The sequence below is a fragment of the Eumetopias jubatus genome, unplaced genomic scaffold, assembly GCF_037043125.1.
Source record: "Eumetopias jubatus isolate StellerSeaLion01/CBP00866 unplaced genomic scaffold, mEumJub1_p1.0 scaffold_1, whole genome shotgun sequence".
NCBI classification, from domain to species: domain Eukaryota; kingdom Metazoa; phylum Chordata; class Mammalia; order Carnivora; family Otariidae; genus Eumetopias; species Eumetopias jubatus.
In genome coordinates, this window is record NW_028274807.1 from 8,985,146 (window position 1) to 9,003,649 (window position 18,504).

At 38.5% G+C, this 18,504-nt stretch overlaps 1 protein-coding gene across 2 annotated transcripts in view; it reads right to left on the minus strand.

The window, feature by feature from the left end:
• TTC3 (tetratricopeptide repeat domain 3) overlaps nt 1–18,504 on the minus strand; it is a 115,629-nt gene that overhangs the window by 16,662 nt on the left and 80,463 nt on the right. For both annotated transcript variants that reach the window (XM_028115719.2, XM_088023896.1), the window contains exons 33-37: nt 14,603–15,662; nt 13,344–13,409; nt 13,043–13,192; nt 3,589–3,728; nt 868–936 (exon numbers count right to left, since the gene is read on the minus strand). In XM_028115719.2, coding sequence (XP_027971520.1) covers nt 868–936; nt 3,589–3,728; nt 13,043–13,192; nt 13,344–13,409; nt 14,603–15,662 — 1,485 coding nt within the window. The remainder of the gene's footprint in view (nt 1–867; nt 937–3,588; nt 3,729–13,042; nt 13,193–13,343; nt 13,410–14,602; nt 15,663–18,504) is intronic.

Consider the following 18,504-nt stretch of genomic DNA (forward strand, 5'->3'; position numbering starts at 1 on the left):
ATCACACCACAGAAAGACTAACATCCTCTAAGGTCCCTTCTTGCCTAATATTTGACTATTTACTACACAGACTCATATGTCCTTTTTGCGCTTCACAAATGATCAAAGGAACATATAAAATAAAATTGAGTGTTTGGTGGAAATGCTGAGACTCTGGTTCATCATTTTTATGAGGACAGGTGGAGTACAATCTGGCTGTATTACTAAACTTTATAGAACATCCCTCATCCTTTCAGTCAGAAATTCTATTTTGACACACATTACAAGGAAATAACACAAAGGAAAACAGTGATCTGTACCAAGTTTTCATGGCAATATGTTTATGAATTATGATGTGAATGGAAATGTGTATGTGAAACAATATTCAACAAGAAATGCAGAACGCAAATGCTAAACTACTGGATATACTGGCTACCAGTATGTAAACACATTATTTCCATTAATAAAGGTTAAAAGGAAGCTTTTTATAAGTTCATAATAAAAACTTCAATAAACTTATAATTATAGAGCCACAAACTACCATAATAAAGTTGAGATTGTTATTTTAAGTAACAAAAAAGTTTTAAAAACACATTTAGTTTCAGAATTCAAAAGAAAAGAGTAATCAATAATAGTAAATTCAGGATTTTTATACTGACAATGTGAAATAAAGTAGTAGGAACATCATAAAATAAAAATACTCAAAAAATAAACTTATTTAAATATTAATTTAAAGAATAAAATAAAAACAGAAATAAAGAACAGACACACATAATTATTCTAAAAAAACAGACAAGCCACAACAACAGACTTAGAAGCCTAGTGTGCTGGTGCCTCTGGTATTAAAAGTATAATAAGACAGTAAAAACAAATGTAAGCTTAATTTGCCTGATTTCAAGGGACTGATCCAGAAGTAATTCATGTTCCTTATCTTTTTCATCATTTTTCTGGGCATATCTATGAAAGAAAATCACCAAATTTTAATCAGTTTTCAAATATTTTTAAAGACACAATCCCTCACAGTAAATTCTACCTATATCCACGCAAACATTTTTTGAATTCTTTGTAAATTTCTACATTTTGATTTCATTTCTATATCTTCTAAATAGGCAAAGAATCTGGGTCGTTTTTCTTTCACGCCTGGAGGGCAGAAATCTTTCCTTCACCCTAGGTCATATGCTTGCAGTGCAGACCACCCAATCTCAGTTCACTTCAAGAAGTGCCTCCCCGGGGGTTCAGTGTGACACAGAAGAGTGCAGGTGTTGTCAATCATCATCAGTATAACCAGCGAGCTCATTCAAAATGAAAACAGCCTTCTAGTCTTTAAAACAGAACTTAAAAGCCCAGTTAACACACACATCCAGTCTGATAACCCTGCAAAACCAAATGTGTAAATCTTTGATTTTAAAGCAAAACCCTGCAAAAGATGGACTCTGCCTCTTCTTTCATTCTCTCCCACACAACTTTTTGTCATCTCTACTTGCTAAAAATTCCAACATTTCCATTAAGAACCTAAATGTTTAAATGCCATTTTCACTTCTTTTGTAAAATATGTCCTCCTCTAAGTACTCAATACTGGACAGCAATCGTTTCTCCTATCTTTTGTACTTCTCTGAGAGATCTAAAAGGCTTTAAGATTTTACTTTAAAATCTAAATATAAAAATTTAGATTTAAATCATTTATCTGGAAGGTGTAAAAAATAATACACATAGAGAAGTCTGTAGCTTATCTTTAAAATGGGAGAGAAAAAGGCAAATTAATGAAGTGGAAAAAAATCAATAAAAACTTTATTCCTCAACAGAAAGTTAATTTTTATGCTAGTACAGAAAATTTTATAATAGCCTCATTTATTTTATCTAGTTTTGATAGTACACTTGAACTGAGCATACAAAAATATATATTAAATATAAATATTCCTTTATTTTTGAATAACTACTGGTATGCTCAAATATTAAGAGGCACAGCAGTCTCCCTTTATCCATGGAATGATAGGTTCCAAGACTGACCCATGGATGCCTGTACCAAACCGGTTTCTTCCTACACTTACACACCTATGATAACGTTCAAGTTGTGAATCAGGCACAGTAAAAGATTAACAACAATAACTAATAATAAATTAGAACAGTTGTTATGGGAATGTGGTCTCGCTCTCAAAATTCTTATAGAGCATGCACTGCACTCGCCCTTCTTGTGATGAGGGGAGACGATGAAATCCCTACGTGGTGACACGAGGTGAGGTGGATGACACAGTCTTAGGCTACTACTGACCCCCTGACAACATGTCAGAAGGGGGATCATCTGAGCTTCTGGACTGTGGGTGACCGCGGGTAACTGAAACCACAGAAAGTGAAAACTATGGGGAAGTGGAGGGGATACTGTAGAGTTTTATCATTTCCGTAAATGTGTTCTGACAGAACTACTCTACTTTGAGCATACTCAAAATGACGTGCCATAGGCAGTGTTGTATATGTCATCATTCTTTTAAGGACTACCTAAAAACTGCCCAAATGTAATGCTAGCAAGACTCATAATAAAAGCCGTCTGATCATATGGCATGGCAAATGATGGAAAAAGCACAAATGTCCTGAACGGTGAGTGTGGTAGTGCGGCCCCGAATGAACCATGCCTCCCATTCTTCATGCCCTTAAATCTAAAGTAGACCTGCCACTTGTTTTAAACAGAAGAATGTGGTGGAAGGGATGCTCTGACAGTTCTGGGCCCAGACCTTCAGAAGACATGGCAGCTTCCACTCCTGTACCCTTGAAGCCCTTTGGTACCACATAAGGAGTCTGTCTACCATGCTGGAGACCAAATGCCACATGGAGAGACCATATAGATAAAAGTCACATGGAAAGGGAGCAACCCTGAAACTACATGGAGAGAAAAGGCCAGGACATCCCAGGACATCCCAGCTGCACCTAGCCTTCAGCCAACTCCCAGCCACATGAGGAACCACTGGCAAGACCAGCCTAATAGCCCAGTGGAACTCAGCCCAAGTTCCAAGATCAGGATCAAAAAAAATGGCTGTTAATTTAAGCCACCAAGTTTGGGTGTTTTGTTACACGGTGGTAGGTAACAATTAAGCTGGGGAATCATATGACATATCAATTTTTAGGGAAGAGAGGGGTTAGGAATGGATCACAGAGAATCTCAAAACAAACGTGGCCCATCTGACAACTGTATTACCTGTATGTATTTATTACCAAATGCTTCATACCACAAGACCGAATTTTAATAATTTAAAGATTCAAGATGAAAGTAATGATAAATAATCACCACAGAATCCTAGTGCAGGAAAGAAACTTAGATTTAGACCAAGCCCCTCACTTTACAGAAAAGGAAAAAATGGGTCAAAGGTAATGTTCACAGTAAGGGGTGGTGTCCAACTAGAATCTTTGCTGATTCAAAGTCCCACTTTATCTGTCAACAGGGTAGATTTAAGAAAAGTTTTAGTTAAGATAATTCTCCATTGAATGTTCTCTAAAATGAGATGAAAACAATATTTAAGTTTGTTCTTTACCTGACATAGTCTGAAACTGAGTATCAAAAATGTTAACAACCGCCCCCTCAAAAGCAATAAAAATCATTGCCTTTCAGTTGTTACTTACCTCTCACTGGCATTTAAAACCTTTCTCATTTTCTTTGTTAGTGCTTTCAGACTTTCTTGGATTTCTTTTTTCTCGTGTTGCCATTTTTTTATTTCCTTTTCCAAATCTTCAAGGAACCAATCTAATTCTGTCTTTGAGATCTAAAAACATGTTTAGAAAGTTCTTAAATAATAGGAAGATTTACTTAAAAAAAAAAAAAAAAGAAAAAAAGAGTCCCAAAGACCAGAACTGTGGTGGTGGTAGCTTAATCGATGCCTCCAGTTTAGCAGAACATACAGCTCTGGGCCTCATCTACTCTCACTGATCAGGGTGGTGGGGGGAGGCTGTCAAATAAAAAGGCACAGAGGCATGACAGACTCTATGGTACTGGAAAAGGGTTTCTCAAAATCAGTGATTTCTGATTTCTGTCTTTAAAGATGAGATGCCAGGGGCATCTGGTGGCTTAGTCGGTTAAGCCTCTGACTCTTGGTTTCAGCTCCGGTCTGCTCTCAGGGTCATGACATCAAGCCCCGAAGTCAGGCTCTGTGCTCAGCGGGGAGTCTGCTTGAGATTCTCTCTCCCTGTTCCTCTGCTCCTCCTTCCTGCTCTAAAATAAATAAATAAATCTTAAAAAAAAAAAAAAAAAGATGAGACGCCATGTGGAGAGTGGATTCCAAGCAGTGGGAATGGCAAGGGAGAAGGATAAAAGAGTACGGCATGTCTGAACAAAAGCAAGAGGCACTATTATGTGGCTGGGATACAAGGTGGACATATGGAAGGCAGGGCAGGGAGAATGGTACCCCAAAATGCTTTGGGTTCAAATTATGAAAGGTCTTGTAAGCCATGCTAAGGAGGGTGGATTTTGTCCTGCAGAGCACGGGGAGCCAGTGAAGACTCAAGCAGGGCAATGAGATGATGAGATTCTGGTTTTGGAAAAAGAGCTCTGAAAGACACAGAGATGGATTAGGATTGGGTGAAGGCATGTGAAAGCGTTAGACCAAAACAGTGGCCTTCACATCTTCTTGACTGTGACCCAAAATAACAAATACATTTTAATAACGATCCATAGCATATGTACATAATATACGTAGGTATGTATGTACACACACACAACTGAAAGAGAATTGCCTTTACTTTTTGAGATGCTTTCTGATATTTCTATTCTATTCAATTACTAAAAACAATTCCAGTCACCATCATTAAACTGATTTCATAGCTCAATATGAATTGTAACCCTTAATTAAAAACTCTAGGTAGAAGAAGGTAAAATCTTTTTTTAAAAAGATACTTATTTATTTAGTTATTTATTTATCTGGAATTGAGAGAGAGAGAGCATGAGTGTGGGGAGGAGCAGAGGGAGAAAAAGAATCTTAAGCAGACTCAGTGCTGATCACGGAGACCAGACATGAGCTCGATCCCATGACTCCGAGATCATGACCTGAGTCGAAGGCATTAGCTGGATGCTTAACAGACTGAGCCACCCAGGTCCCCGAAGGTAAAATCTCTTAAAATCTCACTGCAGTAGCCCAAATGAGAGACAATAAGGATGAGGTGGTAACATTAGGGATGATAAAAAGAAATAGAGGAAACTTTAGAGAAGGGGATGGAGAAGAGACCATGTGTCTAAGTAGGATATAAAACAAAGCAGAAGTTTACAGAATTAAAGATAGGTTTCTACTTTCAATGAACAGCTAAAAATCCCATTAACAAAAAAGGAGAGCACAAATGATGTACTAGGCTAGGACATGAAAACAGAGATGTTAACCTAGCTTCGGATGTCTAAATAAATCTATGAATAAACAATAAAATATGTGAGAACTCCGTAACTTTAACCCTGCAGTCATTTTGATGGGACAGAGCAGAAATTTACAAGTGTTTGACAGAGACAAGATATCAAAGGAAAAAAAATAATGAATTCAAACAGCTTTCAACAAAACCAGTTAGAGAGGAACATGCTTCTAAGTCATGTTTCTCTACACAACAGGCACAGATTAGCACATGATCAAGTCAGGTGTGCTTTGCTCCTCAAAACAGACTTTCCCAATATGGCCAACTCCCACTCTATCCAAAAGTCCGCCGAACACTTGGTTGGTTGTAACTTAGAATGCATTTCCCCATGAAAAGCCGTGTTAGAAATGTCTGTTAAACGTCCACCAGTTCCTTCCAGGAAGCTCCTGGTTACAATGGTAAACCGGACACAAGGAGGGTTACAGAGTTAACAGGGCAAGTCCCCAGACCATGAAGAGTCTATCTGACTGTATAAGACACAGTCTTACCCTGGGTGCTGGGGAAAGAGATGTGGTGCAAGGGAAGGCAAAGAGGAAAGTTCAGAATTTCCTCTGAAACCTGCTTGAAAAGATTCATGTCTGTCTGCAGTAGCTTCCCTCTTCTTTTTGGCATTCATTTCGTCCTCCAAGGATCCTTCTCCTGCAACACCCTCAAGCTTCACCTGACCCCTCATTTAAACACCCCGACCCAGGGCATGCCCGCCTTCCAAACGTATGCTTTAAACATTTCTCCTCTCCTTCATGTCTCTCAGCATTCAGAGCACCTGACTGCACTAAGGGATTCTGAAGAACCCCCTCAGCTTGCCTAGAAGTGTTCACACTTCACTCTTCAGCCAGAGTGATTCTCTAATCTAGAGATAGTCTGCATACATTTGGCAAGTCCAATAGTTGTTTGCTTTTTAGAATATAAGGGTCTTTGGGTCGAGATACCCACCAGAATTTCAGGCAGTGTGACAAACAGAAGTGAAAACCTGTATTCTGAAGCAGGGGTAGTTACCCTTCCCCAGATGATTACGTAAAACACCACATGAGACCCAGCCTTCCTTGTTAGCTTTCTTATGAAGGTGCTGCTTTCCGAAACTTCTTCTGAACCTATACATTCTCTCAAAGTTTTATGTCATTTTTCAAAGTGTCATCCATTCAGTGCTGGCAGAGGTATAGGTGGGGCACACGCTTGTAAATACACGTCATTTGTAAGTAGAATGTCATTTCTAATAATATGTGAATCAGGGAATAGAGCAATATTTACAAGAAACAAGTTTAAATTGTAATATTTTCCAGTTTGAAATTCCAATAATATCAACAACTGCTGAGAATGTGACCAGGTTACTGAGGGTATAGGTTCAGAAACAGAAACTGGGGGCCTCCTCCCTCAAAGAGGATGGTGTACCTGAAGCCAACCGACACAGACTCTGTGGGAAGTGATGGTCTTCCAGTCAAAGACAACACCTACTTAGAAAAAGGACATTTCTCCCTCTTAAGCTTTAGACACCAAGGTTTGTGATGTTCCTGGGTGACAGATTTGCTAACAGTCCAGGTCCTTAAAGACTTCCAAGTCCTACCACAGGGGTAGGGTTGATTTCATTGGCTTTGAGATGCATAGGCCAACTGTTTTTAGGCAGAAGTTCAATGACGTTTCAATGACATTCCCTCTAGCATGGGGACAGTTTTACTCACATATTCCTTGCTGCTACACCGTGAATCACTGAATCATTACTGTCACTGAGGTGACCACCATGTCTACTCTACTTACAAAATCCTGTATTGCACCTGGTTCACTTCTACTACCATGACCAATGTCCATATGCAAGCCCTGCTGCTGGTAACCAAGCCAACCTTGTATCTCACCTATCCTGTGCTTCCATTCTGAGCCAATGATTTCACCTCAGATTTAGCCCCTTGGCCAGGAGATGATGTGTAACCACAAGGTTATACTGGGGCGTAAGAACCTACTTGGCAACAAATACCAAAAGGAGTTCAGTATCAAAAGGCACAAAGTATTACACACACACAGCTCAGCCACAGAAGATGCTACATAAGTCATCTGCTGTTTGAACTAACCACCCTTTAATGACACAGCTGCCTCACAATGCTAACTAGGTCAGCTGTCAGCTCCTGTCTCTGACTACATGAAAGAGAAGGATCTGAATCCTTTTCTTTGAAACACTAGAATAAAAGAAAAAACAAACTATACACAACTCTATCTTCTATATGCACAGCTTATTGACATAAAGAGTTTCTGATGGCTTTTTTTCTTAATTAGAAAACATTCGGTTTCCATACCTCTTTTTCTTAAACCTCAACTGTGTTCCAAAATAAACAACTGAGGTACCCTTTACTGTATATATGTGTGTATTATATGTATCTATAATATACATATAGTTTAAAAAGACAAAAGAGGGGCACCTGGGTGGCTCAGTTGGTTTAGCATCTGCCTTTAGCTCAGGTCATGATCCCAGGGTCCTGGGATGGAGCCCTGTGTCAGGCTCCCTGCTCAGCAGGCAGTCTGCTTCTCCCTCTACCCCTCCCCGCTGCTGGTGATCTCTCTCTCTCAAATAAATAAAATCTTTAAAAAAAAAACAAAATAGAAAGATTGTGAAGTAGGTAAAGAAAACAGAATAAAAAGATAAAAATGGTAATATAGAACTAGAAGTGAGAGCAACATAAAAATGAATGGCATGGGGAGCCTGGGTGGCTCAGTTGGATGGGTGGCCGACTCTTGGTTTCAGCTCAGGTCATTATCTTGGGTTTGTGGGACTGAGCCCCGCGTCCGGCTCCGTGCTAAGTGCGGAGTCTGCTGAAGATTCTCTTTCCCTTCCCCCTGCCCTCTCCACCACTTGCCTGTGTGCATGCACTCTCCCTCTCTTTAAAATAAATAAATAAAGATCTTTAAAAAAAATTGAGTGGCATAAGGCCCTAACCATTCTTTAGAAATAGCTTAAAACTTTTCTGGTAAACAAAGTCAGAGGAAATACAGTGAGCTATATCCACAAAATAAAAACAAATCTGCTGCACAAAGAAGCCCAGGTAGTGAAAGCAGAGAGAAATGACTTCTTAGGATCTCATAAAGAGGATGCTGCATAAAGTCCCAGAAGACCAGCACAGAGCTTGGCTTATTCTTTTTTTTTTAATTCTTTATTTAAATTCAATTTAGTTAACATATACTGTATAATTAGTTTCAGAGGTAGAATTTAGTGATTCATCAGTTGCATACAACACCCACTGCTCATTCCATCAATGTGCCCTCCTTAATGCCCATCACCCAGTTACCCCATCCCCCCCACCTCCCCTCCAGCAACCCTCAGTTTGTCCTCTATAGTTAAAAGTCTCTTATGGTTTGTCTCCCTCTCTGATTTAATTTATTTTTCCTTCCCTTCCCCTTTGTTCATCTGTTTTGTTAAGGTCCACATACGAGATCATATGGTATTTGTCTTTCTCTGACTGACTTATTTCACTTAGCATAATACCCTCTAGCTCTATCCATGTTGTTGCAAATGGCAAGATTTCTTTCTTTTTAATGGCTGAGGAATATTCCATTACACACAAACACACACACACATACACACACACACACCCCATCTTCTTTATCCATTCGTCAATGGACATCTAGGCTCTTTCCATTGTTTGGCTATTGTGGACATTGCTGCTATAAATACTGGAGTGCATGTGCCCCTTCGAATTACTACATTTGTATCCTTTGGATAAATACCTAGTAGTGCAATTGCTGGGTAGTAGGGTAGCTCCATTTTTAACTTTCTGAAGAACCTCCATACCGTTTTTCCAAAGTGGCTTCACCAGATTGCATTCCCACCAACAGTGTAAGAGGGTTTCCCTTTTTATGAATCCTTGCCAACATCTGTTGTTTTCTGAGTTGTTAATTTTAGCCATTCTGACTGGTGTGAGGTGGTATCTCATTGTGGTTTTGATTTGTATTTCCCTGATGCCGAGTGATGTTGAGCATTTTTTCATGTGTCTGTTGGCCATTTGTATGTCTTCTTTATAGGGGAGCATCCAATAAATTTTGTCCAATGAAATAATGGATAATATCAACAACATACTAGCAAGAAATCAAGCAACAATCTTCACAGAATGTGCAGGCCTAATGTCCTCTGATGTAGGTGGACACAGAATATGGTGATCCCACATATGTGAGCAAGCACAGCCAAGAACAGAGCCCCAGCTGACCCAAAGGTGAAACAGTCCAGCCAAGCCCAACTGGGATAAACTAACCCACAGACTCACAAACTTGATGTTTACTGTTCTATGTCACTGAGGTTTTATAGGTGGTTGTTACTCAGCATTATTATATGACAGCAATTAACTGATACCCCTATCCTCCTCATGAAGTGCTGAGAAATATTTTTCAACTGGTTGTGGAACTGACATTCTCTTAAGGGAGGACAAAAGCAAGGGATCTAGAGCCTGACACTCATTAACTGTTCTGCCACTTAGTACTGGTATGACTTCGAGCAAGTTGCATTAGCTGCTCCTGCCTTCATTTCCTTAAAAGTAAAATGGAGACAATACTCGTGTACTATACTATAGCATTAGTATACTATGATTCTTTGATATTAAACAATTCATGTAAAAAATTTACAATTGAGTATGGCGCATAATGAGCTCCATAAATGTTAGATTAAAAATGGCTGAACTTGGCAATGATTGTGACTGAATAGGAAAACCCCACCGCTACACAGATGTGGGCTGAGAAATATTTGGCAGGCAGGGCCCAAGATTCTGTTTTAATATAAAAATAGGACAAAGTTCCAAAATTCTTCTCCATAAATTATTCTAGGCCAAAATTATTTTGACTGTGTTTTAGGAGTCAAAGTCAACTTAAATACCCATCTCAGCTATAAGAAAATCTCATTAAAGCACCTTGAGAACATATGTCCTAGGAGAGATGAGAAGTGATTGCTTAACGGGTACAGGGTTTCTTTTTTGTGCTATGAAATGGTTCTGGAACAAGGCAGTGGTAATGGTCATACAACATTGTGAGTCTACTGAAAACCACTGAATTACAGACTTTGTAATGGTTAAAATGGTAAATTTTATCTTAATAAACTAAAAAGAACATACACCCTTGAGCAATACTGCGATCAGTTACAACCTGCCAGTTACAAATTGGAGGTACATTAAAAACAACAGGACACTCTGGCTTTAGACAGGTATTCTCCTCTGACAGAATAGATAACTGGCCTATTTGTCTATTAAGGCCATTCCTAGCTCATAATAATGAAACCCCATTAGCTATATAAAATAGCTAGCTCAGATTTTTATTGATGCTTTTATGTGCTAAGCACTCTTTAACTGCTTTGTAAACACTTTTTCTCAGGAGGGGTATGAGTGTCATTTTAAGTGGGACAATTCTTCCTTCTACTATACTTAGTATCTTTGGACAACCCCACCCACCCTTGTCCAACCATCGCTGTGAGGCCTCACAAACCTATGAAGTAGAGATTTTATTACTAATGAGGAAACTGAGGGTAGAAGAGATTGAGTAAACTAAGGTCACAAAGGTATTGGATGATAGTGCTGTAGTTCAACCTAGGCAGCCTGACCGAGGCCTGGGCTTGCCTATCTCTTCTCTACGGTATGAAAGGGTATTGCATCTAATACATTCATTATGTAGTATCAAGCTATTTTCAAGTAAAAGTATTAGCTGGTAACCTCAGGGACTAGAGAGTCAAAGGCCAGGGAAAGATCAATAAAAGGCAAAAATTTCTTTTTATGTTTATAAGATTCCTCCACAAGCTAATTATGAACATAATCATGATCAAAAAGAAATGGCCACAGCTACATCTCATCTGCTCCTGTGTGGACAACCACCTAAAAACTCAGATGAGCAACTTATCGTGATAGGAAATGGGTCTAGAATTTATATGGGAAGTCTAACAACCCAACAGGTATGAAATTTGGGCACTAAATAATGGCTATTTTAAAAAACAAACTGACTACACTCTTAAGAACAACAACCTAAAAGCAGACCCAGAGCCTCAGTGAAGGTAAAAAAAAAACTGCATCAGAAGGCCAGTCCCAGTCAGAGCTGTGGCTCCCTAGCAGCCCCCCTCCCTGGGCGCCTGATTAACTGCGAATTTCTTGATCAAGTGTACAAAGATGTCTTGATAAACTGCACAAATACAGGACCCAGTCAGACCAGCAGTTTATATAAAAAGTTGAACAAGCCTCTGCCAGAGAGAGGGAAACCTCACTCATCAGATGCCCACCTTCAGTGGCAGTCTGAAAATCTGCTCTCCTCACTTAATTGGGCAGCCATAGGCATTCTTATACGAGTTTAGTAAAACTGAATTTACTGAGGCAATAGAAAGTTTATAAAAATATTTTATTTTGTTAAGCCCTCCAGGCAGCTTATTCAAATTAGTGTTCTATGAGTCACTGTGCAGAGTTTTATTTTTGCTCATTTTCTCCTCTCCCAATTAGGAAGATCTCATTCAACCAGGCAACTGACCAGAAAGTCTGGTTCCTTCTAATTCCTCTCATCCTTCAAATCTCCCCAGTTCTATCCCAAGTGAAAACAATTATAACAGGAATGCTGTAACTATTATAATAGAAATGTAATAACAGTGACCTTTACAAACTGACCCTTTTCTGCCGGGTGTACTTAAATCTCAATAAATGAATTTCCTGATGAAGGTCCAACCTAAGCAAATTTTCTTCTATTTAATATGGTACCCCAGCTACTGATCCAGACTTCTGGAACAAATTCTTCTTTTTTTCGTTTTTAACTTAAGTGTAGTTGACATGCACTGTTGTATTAGTTTCAGGTATACAAGACAGTGAATCAACAATCCTGTATGTTAGACAATGCTTACCAGAGTAAGTGTAAATCCTTCCTTCCTTAAATTAACCAACATCCCTTTGTTACATCTGTACAGAAGGCCTCGGTTTTAAGAAAGAAACACACTATGATTCCCTTACATCTATAATTCCATTTCCCTACCAATTCAATCTGGCCTTGCCACTAATTAATATTACTCCAATAGCCAGTTACATGTAACTGTAACCCATCTTAGCTAATGGAACTCAAGATCAACAGACTCAAACAAGACGGTCTAAGTGATTTTACAGATCTAATATGCCTAAAGCTCCATGTGTTATTCTTATACTTCCTTAACAGTAAGATGAAGACAGTAGTAGGAATAGTAGTTACAGTGGCAGGCAATACTTACAGAGCCCCTATTACGCACCAGGCAGTTTTAGGTACTTTACGAGTATTAATCTAACCCCAAGAAATGGGAGCTATTATCACCCAAATTTTCCAAATAAGAAACTAAAGCACAAAGAAGTTAGCTAACTAGTCCCAGATGAGAACTAGTATGGGACTCAGCTTACATCTGAACCTAGTTGGTCTGACCCCAAGACTCACACTATGGACTACTAATGCTATCCTGCCTCTCAATATAAACAAGGATTAATGCAAAAATTTAGTCACCAGAAAACAGGTTTAGTTAATGAAATAAACTGAACTAAAAATAAATGAAAACCCAGATTCACAGCCCTTTTCTTAAATGGCAACATGTAGAGGTTCTAAAACACTGCAAAAACACTGCCACTTTAATATGTCATAGAGAAATTTAAATAGGCATTAAGAAAAAAATCCTTTGTTCAGCCAACAATGCTCCTGATCATGCCACATGCTAGTACAGCGAAGTTTCAGAGAGGGTTACCTTGTTTTCTTCTAAGTTCCTTTTCAACTTTTCTTCCAGGTCCCTGGTCTCTTCTGAGCCCTCGAGTTTTCTCTGCTCATAATTTTTGCATGCCTCCTTAAGCTGCTCTTGTAAAACCGGGTACTCCTTCTCAATCTGTAAAATATCTCCCTAAAGGTAAATTACAAAATTATCTATTAAAAATAGTTTAAAACGCCTATTTCTGGTCTTGTTCTGAATAGTCTCTTAAAATAAACAGAGGAGAATAAAAGGTAGATGAAAATTTACAAGGGAAACATCATGATAATTCATTCTGACTTACCTGTTGTGCCTCAAAAGGATCATATGGCTCAGTATTGACTTCTTGATGTCTTATATTCCAAGACACCTTTGGGGCAAAACAAACACTTAAATTTATCTCAATTGCTCTAGTAAAATAAATCGATCATGTAATGACATTTTAAGGCATGCCCACAATTTTTTCAAGGTTTTTTTTTTTGACAATTTTAATAATGTTGTATGCTTTCTACAAATACTTGTATTAGGAAAGAGCTATCATATAGAATTAGTAAAAATAAAAATGACTTTGGTTCATTACTCTTAAGTTCTTTTTTTAAGATTTTATTTGAGAGAGACAGTGAGAGAGAGTGCGAGAGAGAGAGAGAGCGAGCACAAGTGAGAGAGCACGAGCAGGGGGAGGAGCACAGGGAGAAGTAGACTCCCTGCCGAGCAGGGAGCCCGACACAGGGCTCCATCCCAGGACCCTGGGATCATGACCTGAGCCGAAAGCAGATGCTTAACCGACTGAGCCACCCAGGTGCCCCTTAAAATGTTCTTTCAAAGCTTTCTTAGAAAACAGAAAATATAATGAGGAGGGGGATAATCCAACAAGGAGTTAATGAATTCAAACCCTATAGAGTGAACTATGGGAGAACGTCAATTTATTCTATGCTTGTTAGGAACTTTTATTCGCACCTCTCATTTCTCTCCACCTGTTATTTTGTTTTGTTTTTAACTCTCCCATTCCTCCCCTATTTTGGTAGGAGAAACTGGTCACACATAAAGCCCAGACTCTGCTTTTTTGGGCTGCCTGTGCAAAAAGCACTTTTCCTTTCATTCTCCATGCAGTAACTCTTGTGGGGCAAGCACCCCAAGATGGGAGGCTTCCTAGGTCCGGCACTACTGTAACTGGGTGGGTGAGCTGGTGCTTCAGTGTTGGGCTTCAATACTAGAACATCCAAGTGCTACAGAAACAAACCACATCATCCTTATGGCGCCATTATTAATTGTTAAGGTGATGTTTTGGCTCCATCTGCTGATTCCTCTATCTTATTTCTCAACTGGTAGAAAACTTGGTTAGGGAAGAAGTGTATTATTTACTAGACCCAAAAATTCTTTCTGGATTACCTATCATGCCCTACAAAAGGGTTCATATTTTTAAAAACATTTCCAGGCAAGAGATTTCATAACCATTATAAAGTCAATTATTGAAAAGAATTTTTGTAAATATAATGGCAATGAAAGATGAGAAGGAAAATTTAACTTCAGTATTAAGATGACTTTTTTCTATTTAAGTCTTACCTGTATGGCAACCACTTGTGTATGTGGAGTATTTGTTACTTCATCGGTATTTTCTGGATTTACTTCCCACTTGCTGGCAGAATTTCCACAGTGACCATCATATCTGTTAGACTCACTAAGGGCTGTATCAGCACCATCTGTGCTGCACTGTGTCTTTACTGATACTTCCAGAGAGTCCTGAAGGATCTGTGTTTTCGGGGCAATCTGGATACCAGGGGCATCCTCAGCATTCAAATGATGACCCTCAAAACACACAGCACTTTCATCTGGTCCGTCACTGGCTATAAAAGATGGCACCACTGGAACTGATCTTTGCAGCTGATACTCAGAAGAAACGGCCAGAGGTGTGTAAATGTTAGTGTACTGGGGCACACTCGGTAACACATTTATATATGTTGGTGATGTCTGGGTAATGTCAAAGCCCCGAAAGGGGAGGTATGTACGGTATCCTGTGACCAAATGGGGCTGAGTCCAGTAGGTTGGTTTCACATCCTCAGAAGCTGGTTTGGGAGAATTAGAGGATCCTCCCTTGTGACCTTCATCCTCGGATACTGGTTTGGGAGGATCAGAAGAGACCTCTTTGGGCTTCTCATCCTCAGAAACTGATCTAGAAGAATTATCAGACACTGGTTTCGGCTTCACAGCCTCACAGGTTGGTCTGGGAGAATTCGCAGCTATAGGTTTGGGCTTCACATCCTCAGAAGCTGCTGCTGAAGATAAATCAGACACTGGTTTGGATTTTACATCTGGTTTAAATTCCCTAGCGGATGGATTCAGTGGTAGTTTAACTCGTAAATACTCCCCTGTTTTTGAAATTTCTTCCACTTTTGTTTTAATGTTTTTCTTCTTTCTCTTCTTCTTGAGCCGCAATGCAACTTTCTTCAATGCAATACAGTTGTCAATCACAACAAAACGAGGACATCCCAGGAGAAAAGATTTCAAACCTCCGGCTTTTTCTAGTATCTGTCGAGTTTCTTCTGGGAAGAATTCATATTCTTCAGAGAACATTTTATTACTCATGTCCAATGGACCATGCTCCTCCAACAACTGAGAGAAATAACTTGGAAAAAAAATTATGTTTACATGTTATAAGGAAGTATACATGTTCATTTGAAAAAAATATATTCCCCAAAGTTCTTCCAAAGCAAAATACCATTTCAATTCCAAGTGATCTCAACAGCTCCCCAACATATTATATTCATATTAAATCTGACAAAAGCTAATTGCAATGAATGATACTCTAAAAGCAAAATTTTGTTTACCCCTTGGAAAACAATCCTTAAAAATTTTTTTTGAAAAGACAGAAAGGGACTAAAAAGTTATTTTATAAATTTCAATTATATAATTACATAATCTATTTTAAAAGTAATGAAAAGAAAATTTATTATACAAGAATATCAGTAACAAGAATGTCAAATGAGAAGAAATCAAATTTCACTAAAATCCTATGGAATTTGTATCTAGTAATCTTAACATTTTTCTGTTTAAGAATAGGCAGTGATTTAGAGGTACTAAAATTAATCCCGTCTCACCAATAAACCAATACAGTACAGGATCAGACACACAGTAATGGGGCGATCCCTTAATCTACTTCCAATTCTGGATTGGGGCTCCCTCCAGTTCTGGGGCTATTTTTTTTCCCATTCTTGTGTCAGCCTCAAAGAGCCTTACTCTTCTATTTGAATTTGGTATACAGTCTGTAACAGTGGCATTAACTAGCAAGAAAGACACGTAACACACACCACCAAAAAGATTTACTTTTTCAAGAGCAAAAATCTCTAAAGGGACTTTCTTAGTAAATTAACACTAACCAGAAAGACAACTTATTTAGGAGAAGGTAAAAACAACACTTTTTTGAAGCAAAAGAAACCTCTTTATGTACAGATGCTGCTACAGATAAAGGCATAGGACTATTTTTGCAAATGATTAACCTCTATTCAAAGTAACTGATACTCTGAAGGCTGAAGACGAAATGCCACTACTTTTCGTCAGCAATGCTGCTCTAAATACTTAGTGTTTTTCGATGACTACTTTCCCCTTAGAATAATCTCTATAATTGAAACTCCCCAATACATATTGTTTTTGCAAGGTAACAGGTTAGATTTGTTTTCACTTTAAGATTCCCATCAACCTTCATTTTTATTTTTTTAAGATTTTATTTATTTTAAAAAGAGAGAGAGAGCACACGCACATGGCAAGAGTGCACTCGAGGGGAGGGATCAGAGGGAGAGGGAGAGAAGTCTTCAAGGAGACTCTCCGAGGTTACGAGGCTCAATCTCAGGACTCTGAGATCATGACCTAAGCCAAAATTAAGAGTTGGCTGCTTAACCAACTGAGCCAGGCAGGTGCCCCTCAAGCTTCGTTTTTAATGAGAAATCTCTAAAAGCAGAAGGGTTTGAAGGAGAGTAAGGTAAAAAGAAATCACTGTAGTCTCAGAAACAGTAACTCTTGTTGAGGATTTTGGCTGATTGGTGTAACTTTGGCTCTACCATCTCTCTGAAGAGAGATACCCTTCCATTTGATATTTAGCTGCCATTAAGCAACAGGAGAATAATTCATGAATGGTGTATGTGTATTTACTTTTTGCTCTCCATGATGAATACTAAAGAGAATCATTGAAAAACAAAGCTTTCCCACCTGGATTAAAACACTTAAATCCAAAATGGGATAACTAAAAAAGAGTCCACCTTCAAGGAAACCACTCTAATTCAGCAATGAACTTTTCTTTTTTTCTTTGTTTTTAAATTTTTTTTTTAAATTTATTTGACAGAGAGAGAGAGAGAGAGAGCACAAGTAGGCAGAGCGGCAGGCAGAGGGAGAGGGAGAAGCAGGCTCCCTGCTAAGCAGGGAGCCCGATGCAGGGCTCGATCCCAGGATGCTGGGATCATGACCTGAGCCGAAGGCAGACGCTTAACCGACTGAGCCACCCAGGGGCCCCAGCAATAAGCTTTTCAATAGCTAGCAATGTAAATGACAGTGCAGATCTGTGATGATTACCAAGCAACTAATAAAAGTCATGTTCTTGAAGAAGAGTCAGGATATGAAAAAATGCTCACTATGCATTTTGAGTGAAAAAAGGTTATGACAAAGCTGAGTGTATAGTAAAATCACAGTTTATAAATTTTAAAACCTGTGTTTTACACATCTATCTACATTTTAAAAGCCTGAAAGGATATACACCAAAAATTAACTGTGGTTATATCTGGGTGATAGAATTACTCATAATTTTTATTTTTCCTTTATTTAAAAAAATTCCATAGTAATTTATATTATTACTTTTACAATCAGAAATTTTTTTTTCAAAAAATTAGAGCCTCCACATTTTTTCCACTGGCTAAGTAGCAATGAATTTTTCAAACACCGAAGCAGAACAAAATTTAACACAGGTCCCTAGCCCAAAGAGAAACAGTATTATAACCATACTGTGAATAAAATTTTTATAGTCACTATTATTTGAAATGCAACACAAAATGAACTTTAACTCTATTTATACATCTTTTCTAGCCTTGAAAAATCATCTCTGTAAGATAAACAGTGGATCCAAAATAGCATAAATATGATTTCTTAATAATCCAGTGTTTTACAGGGGTTAGAATCCATCTAACAATGCACACTCAACAGTGGTACTGATGTGGCTATTTAGCAGACATGAATGAAAGAGGTCAAAGCTCTAATGAAAGATGGTAGACAACAACTGAAATGGTGAGGCTGACTGAGCTTCTGCCAAGTTACACAAGATGCATCTCCTCTCTCATCATTGCCTGCTCTCGTTCAAAGTCTCAGACTCTGCACTTCAGGACCAGAGGCAAAAATGAGGCACACTGCACATGACAGGAGTTAAAAAAAAAAAAAGAAAAAAGCTAATTATATCAGAGATAGTAATAGTTCTTATGTTATGTATA